We start from the raw sequence: 22718 nt of genomic DNA, 5'->3' as shown, positions 1-22718 counted from the left end.
AATTGCGGGTCATGGCAAGCACTATGAAGAAAAATTGAGGCGATGCGGTTGTGACTGGGAGCCGCGTCGCATGGGATGGTGAGGGCAGTCCCCTCCCCTAGATGTGGCCTTGAAGGATGTGAAAATCCCAAAAGGAGAGCAACTCAGGCCCAGGGGACGGGGAAAATGAAGACTGATGTAAGATTAAGCTTGGTGTGCCAAGAGACAGAGATCAAGTGATGTGACATTCCCTAGGACCACGGAGAGCTGACCATCTCCGGAGTTAAAGTTGCCCGAAATGTCCTCCCAATTGACTTTCAAGGACATCCTGCACCATTAATGCCTGGATTGCTTTAATTTGTTTACAGAAAGAAAGGATGTGGGTTGTGGGGTTTTGTTGTTGTTGTTTGGTCAGTTTAATTCTAGTCATTTTTTTTCTGGGTACCTTAGAAAGTTCAAGTTTTTTTGTTTGTTTAACCGACGACTGGATGAAGGTCAGGCTCCTGTCCTGCTCCCAAACACCTGTTATCATCCGAAGTCATGAGTCTATTTACCAAAGCTTTCTCGACTGCACTAACCGGCTTACGTTTCTGGGTCTTTTCTTTTCTTTCCTTTCCTTTCCTTTCCTTTCCTTTCTTTTCCTTTCCTTTCCTTTCCTTTCCTTTTCTTTTTTTTTCTTTTTTGCAAAGCTAGGGGTAGCTTAATCGATTTACCAGATTCAACTCTCACATGTGGAGCACCTACTGTATGCATCAGATGCTAGAAGCTGAGCAGGATGCTGGGGAGGAAATAACCTACAAAAAGCCCCTCGGACACAGTAATCGATCGCTAACGTGAAGCCTCTAAGTGAGGGAGAAAACTTGTAAAACTAGCCCAATACACAATGATAAGAAAGGAGGCGCGTGCACGTTAACACTGGAGTCTGAAATCACGGCAGAAAGAGCCGCAGACACAGCAGCTCTGAGGCGTCAGCGGTGTGCGGTTACCATGGAAACGGTCCTTTCAGTTTCCTCCTCCCACCCGGGCTCTCAAAGGGTGGAGCCCCAGAGCTCCGCCCATCCGCCTCTGAGAGCCAATCACGGGAAGGGAGGGTTGCAGCGCGTGCGCGGAGGGCGTCAACCTCTCGGCCGGCTAGCCCCGGCGTGGGCGGAGCTTGGGAGCGCGTGCGCCCCGCCCTCCGTGCGCACGCGCACTCCCAGCATGCCCCGGGCGCGCGGGCGGCGGGCCCCTTATTCTGCGGGTGGCGGCGGCGGCAGCAGCTGAGTCCTAGTTGGGCAGTCGCGGCGGCGGTGGAGGCGGCTCGAAGCAGACCAGGTGGAAGGAGAGAGCGGGCCGCTGGTGCACAGCCGCCCGTCATGAAACCCCCTGCAGGTATCGGCTGTTGCTCGGTGCGACCCCGCTGGCTGGACCCAGGCGTTCCCGGCAGCCTCACGCCTTCCGGGGTCGCGCCTTGGGCCTCAGACCGGAGCCCAGTGACCCTCGAATGACCCTGGGCCCGGGCCGGAGGCGTGGGGAGCGTGGAAGACTCCACCCCCTCGTCTGCCTAGTGAATGGACCGGGTTTTCCAGCGCTTCATTCATTCAGCAAACTTGATGGCGCTTCCCCTACAGACGGGTCGGGCCCTGGGGTGCACTCTGGGGAGACAGTGATTTAAGGACCCCGGTCCTCCCTTGTCCTCCCGGAGTTATAGAGCCAGAGACAGATGTTCAGCAAGTAAATGAGCGAAGATTTCAGAGAGGCCTCGGTCCCGGGGGAGCAGAGACACGAACGGGGCAATCTTAGGGACCCCTCTTTGGAGAGGGTGGCCCTGGACGGCTTCTCTGAGGTGAGCCGAGACTTGATGGGGAGAAGCAGGTGTCCTGCCCAGACCTGGGGGAGGAGCATCTCAGGTAGAGGGAAGCCGAGGACGCAGGAACAGGTGTAACCTGTTTGGAGAGCAAAAAGTCTAGAATGTTGAAAGCTGGGGGACCCTTCTAAGGGCAAAGGGCCGCTGTGTGAGGGTTTTCATTAGGGGAATGATGTGACCTGTATACTGTATTTTAGAAGATTCCTCAGGTTCTTGTGTGGTGCCTCCTTGCTCTTTATCTTTGAATTCACTATCTTGAAATTTTTTCTTTGCCACCCTCCCTCCCCCAGTTCTTTGTCTAGCACATTGCAATGAGAATAATTAGGGTTGTTCAAGCTTCAGGAGGGCAGGAATGTTGTCCACCTTGTTTGCTGCTGGGTCGTAGGTGGCAATCAGTAAATATTTATGGCAGTCAGTAAATATTTACAGAGCAAACTATTGACCACAAGTTTTTCAGATCCTCCTCAGAATTTTCTGACAATTCCAGTTCCCACGGGTCTCCCTCTTTCCTGAACTCCTGAAGCCCTTCTTTAGCACAAGGTTTGATGTAGAACAACAGTCCCTTTTTTTTTTTTTTTTTGCAGTTCTGAAATTCAAAATACTCTGCTAACAGGAGGATTTGCTTTAAGTTCGAAGCAAAGTCATTTGGCCAGAAAAATCTGACCTGCACTGACTTATTTAGAGCCTTTCTTTTTCCCACTTATTGCATATCAGTGGTTCCCAGCTGGGGTGATTATGCCACCTCAGGGAACACTGGGTGATACCTGGGGACATTTTAGGTTGTAACTATTGGAAAGTGCTCCTGGCATGGAGTGGGTGGAGGCAGGGACACTGCTCAGCACTCTGCAGTGCCCAGGATGGCCCTGCCCCAGATGTCAGTAGTACTGACGGGAAGAAACCTTGGTTATGTTCTGACATTTCACTGCAGAAAGAGTAATTTGACTACAGGGTCCTGCCTCAACCACCCTTGATGTTATATGATACATTGCATTTGTACCATATTACCTTTTCAAAATAGGAAAAATTTTTGAGTATTGAGATATCCCTGGCCCCAAGTGTTTTTGGATGACTGTGGTCTACAGTAACATCTCCCACTAGAAAACTTGCTGTCTCGTAGTATTCAGCATGCAAGATATTTTGCATTTATTCCCTCATTGAATTCTTAGTTGTGTACTCGGATTGTCACTGCCATTTTACAGATGGGAGTCCTTGGGTTTGGAGAGTTAAAGTTTCTTGTGAGATCCCACAGCTAGGGAATGGCAGAGGAGGGTGTCAAACTGGGCCGTCTGACATTAGCGTCTGCGTTCTGAATTAGCATCTTTGCCCCTACCTCTATGCCAGTATACGTCAGGTTGTCAGGCCGCCTGTCACATCCCTGTCCTGGTCCCCTTCCAGGACTCCACCTTGCACTTGGGCTTAAAGTTCAGATCTTCATCATAGTCTACAGCAGGAGTTGGCAAACTACGGCCTATTTTTGTATAGCCCACGAGCTGAAAATGATTTCTGGATGGGACAGAGACTATGTGTGGCCTGCAAAGCCTCCGATATTTGGCCCTTTGCAGAAGCATTGGCTGACTACACTGTATTGTCTACACTATACAGACCTCACTGGGTCCCGCCCGGTCAGGTGTTGCCGGCTGGTTTTGCCCACTTCTCTGGGCTGAGCCACACTGACTTTCTCCAAGAAGTGGCCCTTCCGGCAGGTGGTTCTGCCTGCTGGGAGCTCCTGCCTGCCAGTTTTCCTTCACAGCTGCGTTTACTCACCCCCTTCTCTGAGCAGCCCTAGAGTGGATGGGCCAGGCCTTCATTACACTCCCATAGCATGCGAGGGTCTTAGACGGCCATGTCCTGCCCCCAATTATGTGCCGAGTTAGTGAATGGGGCCTGCGTGTTCCCTGGGTGGGCGTCAGGTGTGGATTAAGCCAGTAGAAGAGGGGGCTTCTCTCGGCCACCCCCCTGTGCCTCACTTTTTTTACTTCTCCCCTCTGGCATGGCAGGATTTGAACAGTGCCTCGGTGGACTCCTCTTCCCCACTCCTCTACCTGGGTGGGGGAGTGGGCGATCTGCTCCTTCCCCTGCCCCCAAGTGACTCTCTCCCTAACTCGGGTATAATGTGGACCCGGTGGCATCACGCTCATTCTTCTCTATGCCCAGCGTGCCCAGGAGATGTCCTGGATGCAGCGTCTCCGTGCTCGGTCGTGAACTACCTGCGATGGGACCTGCGCGCCCAGCAGATAGAGGAGCTCACCAAGGAGCTCATCGAGCAGACCAAGCGCGTGTACGACCAGGTGGGCTCTCAGAAGTTTGAGGAGGTGTCGTACGAGAGCACGCTAAAGGCGCTGGCCGATGTGGAGGTCACCTACACGGGTACGTCCAGGTCAGGGTGAGGGCGGCCGTGCAGCAGGTCAGACCCCTTGACCCTGGGCTCGGGAAACCCTTACCCATCCCCCCCGGGGCGGTGGCCAGGGGTGGGCCTGATGACCTGGGCAGAGGCACCAACAGGTGCTGGTCATCAGAAGCAGCCAGGAGAGGCGGTTCCCTCTCCCCACCCGCCTGTCCGTAGTGCTCATGGGTTGCGTCATCTGAGAGCCCGAGACAGGACACGTGTCTGCACAGCACACCTCTCCGGGAGCCAACTCGGGTGACGGCCTTGAAACCTGAGTCCCTTCTGACCTCTTTCCCAGTCCCAGAGGATATTTGTTTTCTTTCTTAACGACTGAACTTGACCCCTTTGGTTTCCTCCTCCCACCTGCCACTTTGGCCCCTGCCCTCCGGTTTGGGTCGTGTCCTCATGTGTCCTGCCCCCAGCCGGGTCTTTCTCTTCCTGGAGGTCTCCCTACTCACTGCGGAGGATGAAGTGCTGGTCAAATAGATCATGGCCACCGCTTCCCAGAGCTGCCCCTGGAGAGGGTGACAGTGTGCACATCTGCCCAAGAGGCCAGAGAAGTCCCTCAGCAGAGAACTCCGAGCAGGGACACTCTGTCCTGCAGGTCTCTAGCAGAAGGCTTTTGTTCTGGCAGCCACCGAGAATCCTTGAATTCAAGCTGAGGGCTTCTTGTGTGTCCCCAAGGCATCACCCTAGTGGTCTGGCCGACCCCTGGCCTGTGCCGTTCAGACTCCAGAGGGTCTGCTACTGCTGAGGGGTGGGCGGGCCTGGGCCCGGGAGCAAGGCTGTAGCTCGGGGAGTGGCCCTGCACCTGCATACCTGGCTTTGACTCCCAGGTCTGCCTCCCACTGAGCTGGGGCCTCAGTTTCCACTCCTGCCAAGCGGTGGCTCCTTCACTCCTTTTTCTCTCTCTCGCTCACTCTCACAGGAGTCTCACGAGGCTGGAGTGACACTAATTCCCTCTTAACCAGTGTGACTGTGCCAGGTGTCATTCAGCCTCCCCCCAGTCCCTGCCTCCCCCTGATGCGGCCTTTTATTTCCTCCTCTGCACGGTAACCAGAGCGATTTTAAAACCAAAATCAGGCCTGGTGCTGCCCCCTTATCCCCCTGCCCACAGGAGGACAACTAGCATCCTTGGTGCGGCCCATGGCACCCTGCGCCATCTGTGTCTGGCCAGGTGGCCGCCTCGCATCTCCTGGAGCCTGGCACGCTCTCCTGTCTCGGGCCTTCCTGCTGACCCAGGATCCCCGCTTCGCTGTGCGGAACACCAGGCTGCTGTCTGATCGTGGGTTAAGCCCGCTGTGCCCAGGGACCCTTCCTGTCCCTCCTGCCACACCAGTGCCTGGATTTGTCTCAGTACCTGTGTGCAGCTGGTCGTCACACTTGGTGCCGTTACAGTCGCTTGTGTAATCAGTAGCCTGTAAATCCCAGGAGTACAGGCCTGTTTCCTGTTCCCTCTTCAGCGCCAGCACCCGCCAGAGCCCCCCACTGTGTTTGTTGCAGTTAGACTACAGGCTGGGTCCCCTCCCAGGCCTGACGGGGAGGGTCTCTACTGCACGGTTCTCCACTACACACACTGAAGCCTGGGGACGTTTTTGTTGGCCCAGAATTGTGCTAGTGACCAACCCTTGATTTGTATTCAAGTGTGTCTGACAGACTATATGCTTCGTTCTGTTTAAACGGCTGTATTGAGATGTAATTTGCATAGCATGCTATGCACCCATTTACAGAGTATCTCAGTCATTTTTAGTAAATTTGCAGTTGTCCAGCCATCACTACTCTTCAATTTTAGAGCATTTTCGTCACCCCAAAAAGAAACTCTGCCATTTACCAGTCACTCCCCATTTCTTCGACTCCCAGCCCCTGGCACCTGCGACTCCACATCCCGTCTCTGTGGACCTGCCTGTTCTGGACATTGTCTATAAATGGAGTCACACACTGTGTGTCCTTCCTGTCTGGCGCCTCTCACTGGAGCACAATGTCCTCAAGGTCCATCCACACTGTGGCCTGTGTCAGAGCCTCGGCCCTTTCCGTGGCTGCGTGATATTCCATTGTGTGGTTGGACCACGCTGTGTGTGTCCATTTGTCCTTATTTCCGCTTTGTGGCTGTTGAGAATCGTGCCGCTGTGAATGTGTGTGTGCAGGTTTCTGTGTGGACGTGTGTGTTCATTTCTCTTGGCCAGATGCCTAATAGTGGAGTTTTGGGGTCATGGGGTGACTCCACCTTGAAGCTTATGCTTTTAGAGCCACTGATACTTCCTCTATCTACAGAGGGGATGTGCTCTGGGAATTACAAAGTGGCTTTAAAATGCAACCATCACCGGCCGTGGTTCTTTCTACAATGGGGTTCTGTTAACTCCTCGTCACACTTGTCCCCATTGGGGTGATTCCTGGCTTAGAGTATCGTGAGTTGAATCTGTGTTTTTATTTGGACTGTCAGATCCCCAAGGACACTGGTGACAGGTCCTTGTGTCTCCAACCCAGGCCTGGTGCCGTGTGTGTTCACAGAAGGATCTAGCAGATATGCCTGGCCTGGGGGTCTGGCTGGCACTTGCCAGGTGCATCTGGGGCCCATTTTCACGCCTGTCTCGTTGTCTCTGTTGCAGTTCAGAGGAACATCCTTGACTTCCCCCAGCACGTGTCGCCCTGCAAGGACATTCGCACAGCCAGCACAGAGGCCGACAAGAAGCTGTCGGAGTTCGACGTGGAGATGAGCATGCGGCAGGATGTGTACCAGCGGATCGTGTGGCTCCAGGTGAGGGGAGACGGCGGAGAACACAACGTCTGGGCCGGCTGGGTCACGGCTGATGTGGCACAGGACTGGGCAGGCTGGAGGTAGGAGACCCGGTGGGGCTGAGCCTCCCCGGAGGAGCAGCAGGGCCAGAACCTCTTCAGAACCGGTGTCTCTGCTCTGGGTTCTAAACAGTGTAAAGAGAACAGAGTTGGAGGCGGATGGTGGTGATGGTTGCATGACAGCGTGACTGTGCTTGCTGCCGTTGAAGTCTATGCTAAAAATGATCAAAATGGTAAATATTATGTATGTTTTACAATTCTTTTTAAAAGCTATTAAAAAATGACAAAGGCAGATGGAGAACGATGCCAACAAAGTATAAAATGCTGGGGCTTCTGGATCCTTCCTCACACATACAGCTCCATTCCATGTCCCAGCCACCCTGGGCTACACATGGGGCCAGAGAGGCCAGTGGCGTGGGCAGGGTGTGGCGTGGCCTTTGCCTGGGCTCCCGCCTCCCCCTGGACACTCCTCTTAGGGCCTTTGCTGTGACATCACGTGGTCAGGAGGGGAGGACCAGAGACATTTGTCCTGCTGCTGTGTCTGTCCTCTTAGGCAGGGACCCCTGAGAACACACGTGTGCCCTGCAGTGTCAGAACACAGCCCATGTGCTTTATTACAAATATAGGTTGGGAGAGCAGTTGGATTTTCTTTTCTGACTGAATTTTTTATTGTGACAATTGTAAGGAGCAATCAAGGCGTGCCCTGGTACGCTTTGCCCGGTTTCCCCAAATGATGCTACTTTGCAAAACTGCAGGGTAATCTAACGACTGGCCTTGGTACAGTCCAGCGATCTCATACTGTTCGACCATCGCCCTGTTAGAGGCCTCTGGGCTGGCTCCAGTTTGGGGCTGTTCAAACAGGGAGCGTCTGCGCGCAGGTGTCGTGTGGACACAGGTCGTCATTTCTGTGAGATGGTGACCGGGAGTGTCATTGCCGGACCACGGGGGTTGGATGGTCGGGTTTTTAAGAAGCTACCACACTGCTCTCTGGAGCGGCTGCGTCATCTGATGTCGCCACCCGAGATGTACAAGTGACCCAGGCTCCCTGCGCCCTGCCCAGCGTGTGGCGCCGTCCCTGGTTTTCACATAAACGGTGTTTTCATTGCGTTTTCCAGGAGAAAGTTCCAAAGGACTCGCTGAGGCCAGAGGCGGCGCGCTACCTGGAGCGGCTCATCAAGCTGGGCAGGAGGAACGGGCTGCACCTCCCCAGAGAGACGCAGGAAGTGAGTGCGCGGCTCGGTTCCGGGGGGGTCCCTCAGGTCCCCATGTCCCCTCCGCCTCAGAAATGTCCTGCATTCAGGGCTGAGACCGCCCATCTTTCTGCTGCTGGAGCATCTGTACTCCAGGGAGGTGGATCTATCCAAAACGGGATTCTCTGGAGTCAGGGCTGCTTCTCAAGAGAACGGGGCCCCCTCGACTTGAAAGACAGCGAGAGACCTCACAGGTGGCATCCGGCACCTCCCTTGCCCATCGTGTCAGCCCTCTCTATGGCCTGCTGTGAGGGTGTCACCCGTTGTCTGGCTGGGAACTGGGGCTGGGGGAGGGCAGCCACCTGCTCAGGTCCTGTGGTTTGAAGTGAGGGTGTCAGTGTTTGTGCCCACGTCCCTCTTCTCTTAGCTGTGCCAGGGCGCCGAGCCGCAGGAACAAGGCGGCCTGCCTGCTGCTCACTGTCCATGGCGCATGTGGTCTTAAGGGTAACCTGAGACAGCTCGTGCAGAGCTCAGCGTGGTGCTAGAGTCGCATGTGGTATGTCGGTAGGAAATTTGAGGTTCATTGAGCCTGAGAGGAAAGACACTTGTCACAGTTCCCAAGAGGGGACAGCTCTTGGCCAGTCACGTGCCCCTCTGGGGACAGCGAGTGCAGCCCTGGGCACAGGGCTGCTGAGTTGGCTGGTACCGCCCTGGGGTGATTGTGGGCGCTGGTAGCCCAGAGCACGGTTTGCAGGGGAGGGTGTGCCTCTGCTCACGGTTCACTGTCTCCAGGACCTGGTCCCCTGGGAGACCCCAGGCATCCAGGCACCACAATACACACAGGCCCCTACTTAATGTGGTTACAAAGGTGCAAAGGTGATGTGCATTCAATAGAAGCCACATTTGGAAGTTTGCATTTTGATCTTTTCCTGGGCTAGCGACATATGCTGGACTTCGCTGTGGTGCCAGTGGCAGTTGGGGGGTGACCCACCGGTACTGCAGGGTGGCATGCCGCTGCTGCTGCGTTCAGTGAATCTCTCGAGGGAGTCAGCACTTCACTGTGCATTAAGCTTTGTGTGCGGTGACTGCTCCACTGTGGGCTGGCGGGTGTCCGAGCATGTGTGACTCAAGCATGACGTGCCTTTGGAGTATTAAAGACGTTTTCGACTTAAGGATGTTTTCAATTTTTTTTTTTTTTTTTTTTTTTTTTTTTTTTGAGACAGAGTCTCGCTTTGTTTTCCAGGCTAGAGTGAGTGCCGTGGCGTCAGCCTAGCTCACAGCAACCTCAAACTCCTGGGCTCAAGCGATCCTCCTGCCTCAGCCTCCCGAGTAGCTGGGACTACAGGCATGCGCCACCATGCCCGGCTAATTTTTTTATATATATATCAGTTGGCCAATTAATTTCTTTCTATTTATAGTAGAGACGGGGTCTCGCTCTTGCTCAGGCTGGTTTTGAACTCCTGACCTTGAGCAATCCACCCGCCTCGGCCTCCCAAGAGCTAGGATTACAGGCGTGAGCCACAGCGCCCGGCCAGGATGTTTTCAATTTATAGTGGGTTTATTGGGATGTGCCCCCCATCGCAGTTGAGAAGCATCTGTGTGGGAAATCGGAGGTGTGGTGGCACAGTGGCCAGGGCTCTGTGGCTGTGGCCACTCTGGTCAGGTGGGCGTCGCCACCTTCTGTTTGAAGAATCCAAGATGTGGAGAGGGGGAGGCGTGTTTGTCCCTTCAGGCCAAGGCTGGTAGCTCAGGGTTGGGCTCCATCTCAGGACTCTGGGGCCCCTGAACCCCAAGAATGAGCTCCCAGCTGGGGCGGGTGCAGGTTACAGCTCAGCCACAGCTGATGACAGTCACAACTATTTTTAAAACTCCATCAGATTGCTGGAAGTGCGGTGTGCGTGGCTGTGTGCACGGGAGAAGTAACAAGGCTGTCCCTTGAGGACCAACAAGCGAGGAGGGAGCAAAGGCTGCACCAGTCGGAGGAACTGGTGGGCGGGGCTTTCTAGCACCTTCCCTTGGGCGCCTAGGGCTGCCGCTGCCTCACTCTCTCTGGAGGCTCGCCTGGCGTGGCTGGGCGGGCTGGTGTGAGGCACCAGTGAGGGAAGGGGACCTTTGGAAGAACCCCGTGTGGGGCCTGCTCCCAGGAGAGGCTGAGTGCGCCTGGTCCAGACCACAGTCCTGCTGCCCCCGCCCACCCTTCTGTCCTTCCGACGGGCACTTGTGCTCCAGCCCTGGGGAGCAGCGTCATCCTCATGCCGAGGGGCAGGGACCTGCTGTCTGAGGCCTCAGACCAGCCCGGGGCAGGTGGGCGGGTAGCGTGGCTCCCTGCAGTTCTTTGCCAGCAGGAGGTTCTGAGCTGAAGCCCAGCTCTGCTGCCAGCCTGTCACCTGTCATGCAGCCCTGAGCGATGTCCTTGTCATGCCGTGGTCGCCTCCTCACGATGGCAAAGGGATCTCTCAGGAGTCACTTTCTTAGCTGTGACCTCATGTTGCCAGGACTGGTTTTTAACTTTCTAAAAACCGGATTTACCACATAAAGGGTGAAAATGTGTCTCCTTTAGAATATCCAAAAGCAGAGGCGGTTCCTGAGTGCAGGGGCTCGGGCCTGCTGGGTCCTGCCTGGCTGGTGGGCACAGCCCTGAGGTTGCCAGCGCAGCAGAGAGTCACGTTTAGATCCGAGCTACTAGGACAGTCTTGTAACCTCCGAGTCTGTCTCAAGTTTGTTTTCTTCCTGTCTCGATGGTTTTTACTGTTCCCACCCGGGTTGTCTCTTCTCCCTGCTGAGGTCACGGGAGGAAACCCCTGGGCCCCGGCTTTGGCGGGAACAGCGTCTTCCCGCCGCTGTAGTGGCGCACGCTGCCCTGCTCTCTCCCTCCTCCCACGACTGTCGTCTTTCTCTCAGAAAATCAAAAGCATCAAGAAGAAGCTCAGTCTCCTGTGCATCGACTTCAACAAGAACCTGAACGAGGACACGACCTTCCTGCCGTTCACGCGCGAGGAGCTAGGTACCAGCTGGGCCTGCCGTTCCTGGGGTTCCGTGTGGGCCTGGCAGCCCTTGGGGGCCGCTGCTTTGTGCTGGGGGCTCCTGCAGAGGATGACGGGAGGCATGGCAGAGGCGCAGATGGGGCCGAGGATGTCTTCAACCAGGAGCACTCGGGCGTTTTAGAGCCGAAAGCTCCAGATCCCGACTTGGGGACGGCCGTGGTCTGTCCCACAAAGGTTCCACCCCGACAGATACACCCCAGGCAGTGGCAGGAGCCCTGGGCTAGGACGGGCAGTTACGGGGCTCTCAGGCCGGCTGCCAGATTAGTTGGAATCTCCCCTCTGAGACCCCACACACCTGCCACCTTTTACTCTTGAGAAAATGAATGGGGTAGACTGAGTCCAGAGCACGTGTTAGAGTGCAGAGGGCTCGGGACGAGGTGTCTTTCTTTTTTTCCCCTCCTTTCCCTACTCCTTTCCTGAACTTTTGCAAAAGTTGCAGGCGTGGTGTGACGGAGAGAGAAGCCCTGTGCATGTCGCCTTGGCGCCTGTTAGCGACCTGCTCTGGCTTTGTCTGCAGAGACACTTGTGTGTGTGGGGTTTTCCCTGAGACGTTTGAGGGATACTTGGGGGCCTGGTCACACTTTACCAAGAGTACAGCCACCCTCCCACGTGACCTTGGTGCCGGTCTCGCCAGGAAGCAGTGTTGAACCTGAACCCGGTGGTGTCTGAGACGGCGGGTCCCCTTTGTCCGGTGACGGGCTTGGCGACTACTCTTCCCTCCCCGTCAGCACCTGTTGGGCTTTGGCATCTGGGGCCTGCCTAGGGTCCTTCTGTCCTTTGGTCTTTCTCCTTGTGGACGTTCTTGAAGTGCCCAGGCCCCGTGTTTCGCAGCAGTCATCGGCTGCCTTCAAGGCTCCGCTGGGAGTTCAGATGGGGCCCAGATATTCCAATTGGCTACAGCCGTGATCTCCAGCTCTGGCATTCTGCCTGTGGTTGCCTCTGAGGGAGCCGGCAAGGAGGCACTGTCCTCGGCCAAGGCCTCCCAGGGCGGCTTGGTTGTGCAGCCACCTGGGCATGTGTTTTCCTGACCAAGTGCCCACCCATCTGGCACTGCTGAGCTCATTGTCCTTGCCTCCTGCTCAGCCCTCCCGCGTCTCGGGCAGCACGTCCCACCACTTGGCCCCCAGTAGCTAGGAGAAGCGGTGGTCTTCGGTTTGCTCTAAAGTTCCCTGTCCCCAGCCAAAGGGGCCCTGGCTTCTCCTGTTCTGGGACATGCTGGACACCTACAGCACCTTGTGTGGCTGCTCGTCCAGCCCCAGGGCCTCAGCCTGGCCTCCACTGTGGGTTAGGCGGTGGCCCTCATTGCTGCAAAGCAACTCGGTTTTTCTTTGTGGTCACTAATATGTCAGTTGGTGCTTTGAGACTTGTTGCTTATGACAGAGTACCTGAAACTGGGCAGTTTAGAAAGAAAAGGAATTTATTTCTTACAGGGCTGGAGGCTGAGAAGCCCAAGGTCGAGGGGCCGCATCTGGTGAGGGTCTTGCTGGTTCTGCATAGTCCCAGGCGGCACAGGCACATGCTACTGTGCTCACTCAGGTCTCTTCCTCACCTTACAGAGCCACCGGCCCACTACCGGGATCTCCCCTTGATCCGGGAACGCGTTAATCCTCGAATCCACCCGTAAGGGCAGAGCCCTCCTGACCCAGTCACCTTGTAAAGCCCCGCCTCTCAGTCCTGCCACACAGGCTTAACTCTGAGCATGCGTCTCAGAGGGACAGGCGTTCAAACCACAGCGAGGCCAGGCAGTGTCTGTAGCTCGTCCCAGCAGTTGCCGTGTTGTAGCCACGGGGTTGTAGCAGCCACATATCTAGGTTCTCCCCGCGTTGTCCTCTCCACGTGCGTTAGGTCCGCTGTCTGCCTCCTCCAGTCACTTGTCAGCGTGTATCCACGTGGACTTGGAAGCTCCTGCGGGCTACGATCTGTCACTGTTGTTATTTATCTCAACGCCCAAACTGTTCCACTCTGACTGTCGGAGCCCTTCCAGCTGTCCCTGTGTCCTTTGGACCTGCCTGTTGCTCTCTAAGCGCTAACTGTTGGACACGTGGTACTCCAGGCAGGTCCTGAGTGTGCCCCAGCCTGGCCCTGGCATCGGCTGTCTCTCCAAGGGGTTGGGTCCCCGGAGTGGAGAGTGACATGTAGCAACCAAGATCTGGGTGTCAGGTATGCGCATCGCTACCAAGGAGCTGCTATTCCCGGGCACACTCAACAGACAGCTGGGAAATAGATGCGTATCTCCAGATTGCGCACGGATACATGCACACCTACATCTGTATGTAAAAATCCACACGTGCACATCGACACCTGCACCCAGATAGTGAGCCCTTTCCAGGTGGGGAGGTGCCGTGTCAGGGCATGCAGAACCCCCGGGAGACACCGTTCTCGGTGCTGCTCCTGCTGCCTGCCGGCCCACAGATCCCAGCCGGGCGTGCGCAGCGTTTGTCGGGCCTGCGCCAGTGCCGGGGGGGCCGAGGGCCATGGGAATCTCAGCCTCTCCTCACTGCCCACACCCCGCAGGCCTCCTGAAGCATCTCTATCCGTTACTGCCCCACACACCTCATCCCTTCTCACCTTACCGTTCTGGGGTTCCCAGGGCACCAGTCTTTGAGGGGCAGAAGCCGACAGCAGTTTTAGTCCGAGGCGGTATGGCCCGGCTGTGCCCGGCCGCTGTCTTCATCTTTGACGAGAATCCCTGCCCTCGAGTTCATCTTACCTCTCAGCTCCCAAGGGTCTCCTCGTGTGGCGGCCTGGCCATCCTGCCCCCTGCCCCCTCCTCCTTGCACACTCGGGACAGAAGCTCCTGGAAGCCACACTGTTGGAGGCTTGAGCTGGATTTAGCTTTTTGTCCCCAAGGGCATCCCAAGGAGAACAGAAGGTCTTCTCGGGGCTCTGGAGGATTTCCTTGTGGGGTTGAGAGGAGGAAAGTGAGTAGGGCAGAGGGTGGTGGAAGGCTGTGGCTGCCCCCCGCAACCCTGCCTCCCACACGAAGGGGAAGCCCACCCCCTTCCCACTCGCGCCATGTGCCGGCCCGTGGGGTCCTTTCAGAGCTGCCCTGGCCTTGTCCCCGTAGGAGGGCTCCCCGAGGACTTCCTGAACTCACTGGAGAAGACAGAGGATGACAAGCTGAAGGTCACCCTCAAGTACCCACATTACTTCCCCCTGCTGAAGAAGTGCCACGTGCCCGAGACCCGGCGGAAGGTGGAGGCAGCCTTCAACTGCCGCTGCAAGGAGGTGAGGCCTGCCGGAGCCCCAGGCTGTGCAAAGGAGCCGCAGCCGGAGGCCTGAGGTGTCCTCTTGCAGGCAGGGCAGGGTGTGAAACTCCTGCAGCAGGTGGCATGGTAGAAGCAGGTGGTAGAGTCCTGTTTTCTGCTTCCATGGGCTGAAGCAGACACCTCAGTCTCCCGTAACCCAGGGTTCCAGGAGAAGCCCCACTGCAGGGCCTGGGGTATGGCCCTGGAGGCGGCTGTGTACCCGGGCGAGAGCTCTGATCACTCGCAGAGATTGAGGGCTCAGGTGGGGCACATTCTGCCCTCCAGCCTGTAGCCATGAATTCCTGTCACTAAAAGCCTCTAGTGAGCAGCTCTGTGGGCTGGTAGGGTCTTGACCTCCTCGATGCTCTTGGAAGGTTGACAGGGCAGAGATCGGGGCCAGGGAGAGTCATCCCCAATCCCACCCAGTCCCCATGTCAAGGGTCATAGCCAAGAGGCAGGGCGTTGCAGGCCGAGGGGACCAGGAAGAGGCCAGGCCACACCTGCACAGTTCCAGTCGGGTTTCCTGTGGGCCCCTTGTCCTGAGGGCGCATTGGTCTCAAACGGGCCTCAGCATCTCCCTGTAAAGAGTCAGATGGGTTTTGTGTGGCCGTCAGCCCTGCACCCCAGCGTGGTCTGCATTTTGTGCCAGCAGAGCTGGGCAGGGCCCCTGAGGCTGGTGACCAGGCCCTGGAAGATGGGGCGTCCCCAAGTGCAGCGGCGATGTCCTCAGAGGCTCCCCCAGCAGCCCCTGCCCCCTACTGCACTTTCTCTTTGGAGCCTCGGAACCACTCGAGCCTCGCGCCCTCTCTGGTTCCGAACAGGAATCGAGGGCTTGTTAAGCCCACGTGGCCTGGCTGGACGGAGTGTGGAGACCCTGCCGGGAGGGGCAGGAAGCCCGGCTGAGCCCCTGGCTGACCGCACGGTGCTGTTTGCAGGAGAACTGCGCCATCCTCAAGGAACTGGTGGCCCTACGGGCACAGAAGTCCAGCCTGCTGGGGTTCAGCACGCATGCGGACTACGTGCTAGAGATGAACATGGCCAAGACCAGCCAGGCCGTGGCCACGTTTCTAGGTAACCTCCGCTGCTCTCTGCTGGGGGCCCTGCAGGGGGACTGTGCTTGTCCGTGACATGGGGTTACCTTGAGTGGGACTTTGGAGCCCCCCGACTCCTGGTTTCGGCTGCAGGCCCCCAATGTTCCTGGCCCTTTGGGGATCCAGGAGGTGCTGCCAGCACCTGCCACAGTGTCGGGGTCAGTGAGAGGCCCCATGGCTCTGGCCTTCCTTCTGCACCCTCCGCAGTGAGGTGGCCCCGCCTTTCTGCCTCCCACAGACGAGCTGGCGCAGAAGCTGAAGCCACTGGGGGAGCAGGAGCGGGCCGCAATCCTGGAGCTGAAGAAGGCGGAGTGCGAGCGGCGGGGGCTGGAATTCGACGGGCTAATCCACGCCTGGGACATGCGCTACTACATGAACCAGGTGGAGGAGACGCGCTACCGTGTGGACCAGAACCTGCTCAAGGAGTACTTCCCCATGCAGGTGGTCACCCGGGGGCTGCTGGGCATCTACCAGGAGCTCCTGGGGCTGACCTTCGACCTGGAGGAGGGCGCCAGCGTATGGCACGAGGACGTGAGGCTGTACGCGGTGCGGGACGCGGCCTCGGGGGAGGTGATCGGCAAGTTCTACCTGGACCTGTACCCGCGGTGGGTGTGGGCAGGGCCTGGCGGGGGGAGGGACCTGCTCAGGCCCCAGAGCTCCTGTGCGCCCAGCTCTGCCCTCCATGGATGGGGAGGAGGTCTGCCGCCTGCCACGCCGTAGGCGTTAAGTACACAGTGGTCACTGTGGCTCGGCCACGTGGACAGGGATCCCAGGGACGGGAGCTGTGACCTGGTCCGTGGCTCTCACGCTGCCCTGCAGAGCCAGGCACCTCAGGAGCTCTGCCCGAGGAGCGGGGGCCGCAGGGCAGCACAGGGGTGACTCAGACCCCTGCACCGGCTGCTCCCCTGTTGGGAGGGAGGTTTGGAACCTGGAATGTGTCAGGCAGTCTCAGCTGTCAGGTGGGCTAAGGGACTTGGTGTTGGGGACCGTCGTCCTGTCTCTAGTCCCAGGTAGGGCCTGACCCCGCCTCCCTCCACAGGGAAGGGAAGTACGGGCACGCAGCCTGCTTCGGCCTGCAGCCTGGCTGCCTGCGGCAGGACGGGAGCCGCCAGATCGCCATCGCGGCCATGGTGGCCAACTTCACCAAGCCCACCCCTGACGCCCCGTCCCTGCTGCAGCACGACGAGGTGGAGACCTACTTCCACGAGTTCGGGCACGTGATGCACCAGCTCTGCTCCCAGGTGGGTGCAGCCATGGCTCCGCAAGGGCCTGGGAGGGGCTAGAGTCGGTGCCCAGGTTCTGCCTGTTGCCACCTTCACCTGATACTGAGGTGGTGGCGCTCCCTTGTGTCAGTGTCCTTGGGCTGCCGCAAGAAAGCACCACAGGCTGGGGACTTAGGCAACAGGCGTTGATTGGCTCTTTGTCCTGGAGGCGGAAGCCTGAGACCAAGATGTGGGCAGGTGGTTTCTCCCGGGCTTCTCTCCTTGGCGTGTAGATGTCGTGTCCCCATGGGGCCATCCCCTTCTGCCTGTCTGTGTCCTTATCTCTTCTTTGTATGAGGACCTGTCATGCTGGCCTAGGACCCACCCTAATGACCTCTTAAAGACCCTGTCTCCAAACACAGCCACCTTCTGAGGGACTGGGGTTGAGGACCCTAGTGTCTGAACTTTAGGGGGACCCACGTCAGCCATAACGCCTCTCAGAGCTGTTAGGAGGAGGGAGTGGAAATGGCACATGTCACTTACCAGAGACAGTGCTTGGCACAGAGGCCCTGCGCCCTGTTAGCAGCAGTTGAGCCGTGTGGCTTGATGACCCCATGAAAGTCAGTGGTGGACGCAGGGTGAGGGCGCCAGGACCCCAGCACGGAGCCCCGCTGTGGGCCCAGTGGACGCGGCCCAGGGAAGTCGAGGTATCATTCCTCAAAGGAGATGACGGTCTCGGACGGTCCCTGGTGACTTGACCTCCGGGGATCTCACTGACCAGAATAGGCCTCAGCCTTGTGTCCGCGTCCCAGGATCCCAGCTTTGCACATGGCCTCGCTCTCGGCCTCCTGCTGGCGCTCAAGACGCCACACGCGCTCTCTGGTGGTGGGAACATTCTTGCAGCCTCACTGGGCATGTGCAGGCCTGGGTGCTCATAGATTTTAGAGGATTCACCAAGTTGTGCCACTGTCATCACAGTCCAGCTTCAGAAGGTTCCCATCGTCCTGAAAAGATCCTCCATGCCCCGTCTGCAGTCTCTGCCCCTCCGCAGCCTCGGCAACCACTAATCTGCTTCCTGTCTCTCTGGATCTGCCCACTCTGGACGTTTCCCATAAGGGAGCCCCTCGTCTGGAACCATAGGCAATGCCGAGCCGCGTCCCACAGCTGCGGTTCTTGTAAACGTACACCTCGTGATGACGTGTCACTCGTCAGTTATGCATGGGAGGAGATTAACAGCAATAACTAATAACAACATAGGACCAGTATGACAGCGTGATAAGTTGCGTGTGGTCAGGGTACCCCTCTCTCTCTCTCTTTCTCTCTCTCTCTCTCTCTCTCTCTAAATACCCTGTTCTGTGCTCACCTTTCCTGTGATCTATGGGTCTGTTAACCAAGGTGGCTGTTTAGCACCTGGCAGCTGGTGGCGGCCACAGCGTGGATGTGATGGGCACAGGGCGGTTCGTGTCCCAAGCAGGACGGAAGAGGACAGCATAAGTGTGAGTCACGTGACTCAGAATGGCGCATGATTTAACACTTAGGAATTGTCATCTCTAGAGTTTTTCATCTAATGTTTCCGGACCGTGGGTAATAGAAACCACAGAAGGTGAGACCGGTGGTGAAGAGGCCTCGTGGAAATGTCATCACACACTGTGACTTTCTGTGCCTGGTGTCTGTCACTGAGCACGATGTGCTCAGGTCCATCCACGTGTGTCTCTGTTGAGTGATGCCCTGAGGAGCCCGTGTCATTGCTTCATAAACATCAAACTCAACACCAGCAGCTCCGTCCCTGGGGCCTGAGTGGAGCTTCTCCCACTCACGTCTCCTCCAAGAGGCTTGTCACAGCCTCCTGGCACCCAAGGACCCCAGTTGGCGCTTCAGCACCACGCAGGGGGGCATCTTAAACAGCAAAGTCACCAACAAGCACAAAAATGCAAAAACCATGGCTCTCAGTGGAACGAGGAGAGGACCCGTGTTCACAGAGAGAGCTGAGAGGGGCGGAGCGTCACCTGGTCTCTGAGGAAGCGACGTGAGTGTTGATGTGAATGTTGTTATAGTGAGCAGGCAAATTCGAAAACAGGGAATCCAAGAGCGAGGGCCTGTGTGTGTCCCACCTGGTTTCCCCATCACGCGTGCTCTCTCTCCACGGCACTTGCCCTTGGCACGCATGTGTGTGCGCACACATGCACACGCAGCCTGCCCTGCCCCAGACGCCCCCAGAACACGAGTGCTGCTGTTCGGCTGAGCGTTGGCGTGGCGAGTGCAGCCATTACGAAGTGCTGCTTGCCGCGAGTCCCCTGCACCCAGAACAGCGCGCGGCATAGGTGCCTCCGTGCGCACTTGCACCGTCCTTGGAGTGGAAGAGCCTCTGTGCTATTGAGAGGACTTTGCAGGGTCACTCAGGAGGCCATTTGGCCCACGGGCTGCCAGACATGGCTCCGGCCGGACTGGATCAAGGGCTATGCCTTTAGAAGATTCTAGACACAAGTAGGGAGATGCAGTGTCCCTTCTGACGCTGGCACCCAGGGTCATCCAGACCCAATGGTCTGGGGCCCCTTCCACACTGCCTCCTCTGGCTCTTTGGGGCACAGAGCCTTCGGGGAGCACTGGGTCTATGGACAGGGCAGAGGAATGTGGGTGGCCGGCAGGGACAGGTGCAAGTGGTGGGCATCTTAGGGCATATCTTCCTGGGACAGGTTGTCCAGCAGCAGCCCAGGGGCTGCCCTGTTCCCTTTGCAGTTGGGGGGTGGGGTGGGACCAGCATGCTACCTGCCTACCCAAGTGTGCTGGGGAGGGCGGCCCAGGTAAGGCCAGGCCCTGGGCACTGGCGAAACTCTCCACCCCCTGCCCGCAGGCGGAGTTTGCCATGTTCAGTGGGACCCACGTGGAGCGGGACTTCGTGGAGGCGCCTTCGCAGATGCTGGAGAACTGGGTGTGGGAGGAGGAGCCGCTGCTCAGGATGTCGCGGCATTACCGCACGGGCGGCGCCGTGCCCCAGGCGCTGCTGGAAAAGCTCATCGCGTCCCGGCAGGCCAACACAGGTGCGGCGCCTCGCCCACCTCCATGCTATCTGGTCACCATGGGGGAGGGAGCCTATCACTGGGGTATCTGCCGTTCTGGGGCCCACGTTGCCTCAGCAAGTGCCTGCTGTGTGCCTGGGGGTGTTGGGGACGCCACATAGGAACCCAAAGGCCAGCTGCTTCCCTTCCTCCTAGGTCTCTTCAACCTACGCCAGATCGTCCTCGCCAAGGTGGACCAGGCCCTGCACACACAGACGGACGCAGACCCGGCCGAGGAGTATGCTCGGCTCTGTAAGGACGTCCTTGGGGTCCCCGCCACACCAGGTAGCTGCCCCGAGCCGGGGCTACCTTAAAACTTGGGGCCAGCCCTTCCCCTGGGAACTCAGAGGGAGTGCATGTGGGTGTTTTGCTTCACGAGTGCAGAAGTCCCCCTGCGGGGGCCACAGAGCCTGACGGAGCTTCTCGGGGCAGCAGCAGGACGGCAGCCCTGGCTGGGACACAGCTGTAGGCCTCAGTCGTGGTGGGCGTGGGGCCCTGGCCTCCAAAGAGGAAGGTGTTCTCTGGAGCCTTCACTTTAAATAAATAGACAAACAGAGCTGGTGTTTTCTTGATCCAAAATTATAACGTGATTTGTAGAAAGCCTGGGAAAGTAGAGAAAAGACTAGTAATCATAGATCCTGAAGATGACATGTCAGTGACATCCTTTATTTGCATGTGTGTGTAGACGTGTAGGTAGCTGGGATCTTAACGTGTCATGTACTGGTTTGATATTTCATGAATACTTAAGAACTGTTACCAGTAGTCTCTTACGCAGCACGCAATGTCCCATAGTGTAGACGGGCAGTCTCCTCGTGGGGTGTGAGGGCTGCAGCAGCCGGTGCCACCTTTAACTGTGTCCTTGCCCCTCTGCGGCAGTGGGTGGAGACGTGTCCCCCAACCCTGCTCTGACCACGAGCCTCCTGGCCTGTTCTGGCCAGAGGCGGGGTGCACCACTGTCCCCTGGGGGAGGAGTGTGGGTGACGGAGCTTTGGCACTGACCTCGCCATGTGTCTGTCCCAGGGACCAACATGCCCGCGACCTTCGGCCACCTGGCGGGCGGCTACGACGCGCAGTACTACGGCTACCTCTGGAGCGAGGTGTACTCCATGGACATGTTCCACACGCGCTTCAAGCAGGAGGGCGTCCTGAACAGCAAGGTGAGGGCCGGGGCTCACGGGGAAGGATCTGGCGCCAGCCACTGGCAGCTGAGTGATGCCCGCTGTCCAGGACCAAGAACAGCGTGTCCTTGGCCTCAGGCCCAGCCTGCGTGTGCAGCCAGCCCCGGGCCGAGCACCTGCTGCTCTCCCGGGGCTGCGGCTGGCCCCTCCCGCCCTGCAGGAATCCCTCGCTGGGCCGGGCTGGGTGCTGGGAGCCGCGTGTCTCCACTGACTGGGCTTCAGAGCCTCAGGCGCTCAGTGGGGACAAGGCCATTTCTTCCCCTCTCTGACCCTCAGCTTGCTCCCCTGTGATGTGGGGACATTAATGCCCACCCCAGGCTCGTGCCTCCTTCTGGCCTGATGCATTCCCAGGCTTGGGAGCAGCTGTCAGAGTCTGTCACGAGAGACAGATGGATACTGGCTGCCCCGAGGAGCCTGTCCCAGCCCCGGGGTCCCTGAGGGGCTTGGGCAGTGTTGCCCTGGGCAGGCCGCAGGCGCCTCAGGCCTCCAAGACCAGCTCGTGGCCACCCCCGGCACAGACATGAGAAGCTGGGGCTTAGAGATGTGACCCCCTGGCCCAGCAGGCCCCTGGGAGCACAGCTGGGAGCTGTGTGCTTCCTGCACCAGCCCCTGGCAGCCACCGCTGCACCTGGGGCCCCGCTAAGGACAGGACAGCTGTCACGCCCTGTAAATCTGCTGTGAGGGGCTGGAGGAGCAGAGTAGGCCCTGATGGCATGGGGCCGGCTGGGGACAGTGGCCGCCTGGCTTTGGAACCTGCGGTCGGTGTAGAGACCAGTGAGGCTTGAGGGTGTCCTGGGCTCCTTTGTGGCCAGGACTGTTCTGGGTCCCTCGACTCCTTGCAGCCAGTGCCAGCCGCCTCCTGTCCCGTCTGTGCTATGCCCGTCCTGGAATGGGGCCTGCATGTGCCACCGGGCACTGCTTTCCCAGAGCTGGTTCAGAGAAGGAGCAGGGAGATTGGGGTCCTCGGCATCTGCACCACCACGTGATGTGATGTGGGCGGCCTGCGCTGGGGAAGGGGCTGCTCCGAGGACCACGCAGGAGGGTCCCTGCAGATCCCTGGCCTTCTGCCCCTCCTCCCAGTGCCCTCCCGGCCCAGCCCCTGCGTCCCCTCACAGGTCGGCATGGACTACAGAAGCTGCATCCTGAGACCCGGCGGCTCCGAGGACGCCAGCGCCATGCTGAAGCGCTTCCTGGGCCGAGACCCCAAGCAGGACGCCTTCCTCCTGAGCAAGGGGCTGCGGGTGGGGGACGAGTCGCAGGCCTGCTGACGCCCCAGTCCCCCACTGCCCTGGTCCTGCCCACGCCCTGCTGCCTGTCGTCTCAGCCTCCAGCCCGGACGGGGGGCTACAACACGGTGCTGGGCGGGACACGTGTGCGGGAGGGGCCGCTCTTGCCCCACTGAGGTGGCCCTGTCAGGTCTCCTGCTCCAGGTGTCTGGAGGGCCCTGGCATCTGCCCGGGGCCTCGTCTTTGTTGCACTAACACGTCCCCTCCCTGGGAAACGCTCCTTGTTGAAATGCAGTCATTAAAAAAACAAAACAGGAGAGAGACTCCCAGCCTGCTGTGGCTTCCGCATGGTCTGTGTTCGGTGGCGGATTGTGGTTCACTGCACATGGACTCAAACGTGGCGTTTCTGTTGAACCCTGGGCTTTGTCAGGGCCCAGCCCTTGGGCTTCACCAGCCTGCAACCCCAGTCTCTGCATCGA

General features: G+C 58.1%; 1 protein-coding gene across 1 annotated transcript; it reads left to right on the top strand.

Annotated features, from left to right (window-relative positions):
• Positions 1-1133: 1133 nt before the first annotated feature.
• THOP1 (thimet oligopeptidase 1) lies at positions 1134-22556 on the top strand. Its single transcript, XM_012769365.3, has 13 exons — positions 1134-1350; positions 3980-4192; positions 6818-6966; positions 8120-8227; positions 11096-11198; positions 14306-14466; positions 15422-15557; positions 15816-16182; positions 16617-16818; positions 19631-19817; positions 19992-20120; positions 20856-20992; positions 22129-22556. The coding sequence occupies exons 1-13, from the start codon at positions 1335-1337 to the stop codon at positions 22279-22281; spliced, it is 2061 nt and encodes a 686-aa protein (XP_012624819.1). The 5' UTR covers positions 1134-1334; the 3' UTR covers positions 22282-22556.
• The last annotated feature ends 162 nt before the right edge of the window (positions 22557-22718 follow it).

This window comes from Microcebus murinus, chromosome 27 (assembly GCF_040939455.1).
Source record: "Microcebus murinus isolate Inina chromosome 27, M.murinus_Inina_mat1.0, whole genome shotgun sequence".
NCBI lineage: Eukaryota > Metazoa > Chordata > Mammalia > Primates > Cheirogaleidae > Microcebus > Microcebus murinus.
Note: the sequence above shows the minus strand (reverse complement) of the source record. Positions and strands in the feature narration are given on the sequence as shown.